The sequence below is a fragment of the Plasmodium vivax genome, genomic scaffold (assembly GCF_000002415.2).
Source record: "Plasmodium vivax scf_4701 genomic scaffold, whole genome shotgun sequence".
Taxonomy (NCBI): Eukaryota; Apicomplexa; class Aconoidasida; order Haemosporida; family Plasmodiidae; genus Plasmodium; species Plasmodium vivax.
Genome location: NW_001851705.1, coordinates 1 through 1,247, shown reverse-complemented (window position 1 = coordinate 1,247; position 1,247 = coordinate 1). Strand labels below are relative to the sequence as shown.

General features: G+C 20.0%; 1 protein-coding gene across 1 annotated transcript; it reads right to left on the bottom strand.

Annotated features, from left to right (window-relative positions):
• Positions 1–959: 959 nt before the first annotated feature.
• On the bottom strand, positions 960–1,223 carry PVX_038190 (hypothetical protein; the record flags this gene model as incomplete). The annotated part of the gene is made up of 2 exons (XM_001612338.1): positions 960–1,131; positions 1,219–1,223. 2 exons carry the CDS (start codon positions 1,221–1,223, stop codon positions 960–962), a joined length of 177 nt encoding a protein of 58 aa, XP_001612388.1.
• Positions 1,224–1,247: the final 24 nt, after the last annotated feature.

Genomic DNA, 1,247 nt, shown 5'->3' with positions numbered 1-1,247 from the left:
TATGCCGTATATTACGTACTCTTTTTTCTTGGTACATTAAGTAATATATATATATTTAGATGATATATTTTAAAACCTTCAAATAAAATTAACATAACAAATATATTATTAGTTATAATATGAGTATTTCTTGTATGTATAAGCATGCATAAAAAAATTTTATCTTAAAAATAGGAAAATTGACATAATTATGAAAAACATATATATTTTAGTAGGAAGTATTAAACAAAACATAATCGTGCTAACAAATTAAAAAAAAATTACACAAAAAAAAACTTATTTTTTTATGACAAATATTATTTTTTAACTATAATATACTATTAGATAAAATCTAAATTAATAATATTAACATAAAAAAAATTATAAATTCGCAATTTACATGTACATTGTATAAAACTATACATATAAATTATATGCTTAATTTTTATAGTGTCATATAATGGTTCCACATATAATTTCATCTGATCATAAGTAATAATATCACATGTTACATTATTTTTCTATTAGTTTCCCCTAAATGTTTTTATTACACTATCCGTCCAAATATTTTATATTATTATTTTTAATTTTTATATTTTTTTAAAACTTTGCTATAAAATTATGGACTGTCTGTGTCAAAATAACATATTGCTACTTAATATAATTTTATGTTTCTTTAAGCATTATAGATTTATTGATGTTTAAATCATATTCAACTTCAAACAATTCATGCGATTTATAAATTTGAATAATTTTTAATATTTGTGTTACTAATTTATTGCTCTTTATTTGTTCTCATGGTATGTAGTACAAGAAATTATTTTTAATTTATATAATAACTTGTATAATTTTTCTGTACTTAATTGTTTTTTTTTTTTTTTGATTTCTGAATATTACTAATAAGGATGATTACCAAATAAATTTCACTATCACTTCCTCTTAAAATAACTATTATAAAAGATTACATTTTATACACCTAATTAGTAATCATAGTCTCGTTCAGGTTGATAATTCAAATAGTATCTATCGTCTTCAGAAGCTAATGACCTATCTTCTGAATCATACTTCTCATACTCTCTTTCATACTCTTCATAATAATTATGCTCGAATATTTTTTTCTTTCTTTTTCTTTTGGGAAAATTTGACTTTAATCTTGAAGACTAACAAATAAAAAAATGTAGAGTGAAAACATTTTTACTTTGTGACTATACATGTAATAGATAAATAATTGCTACTAACTCCATATTCCTATTTCATAAAATATAATA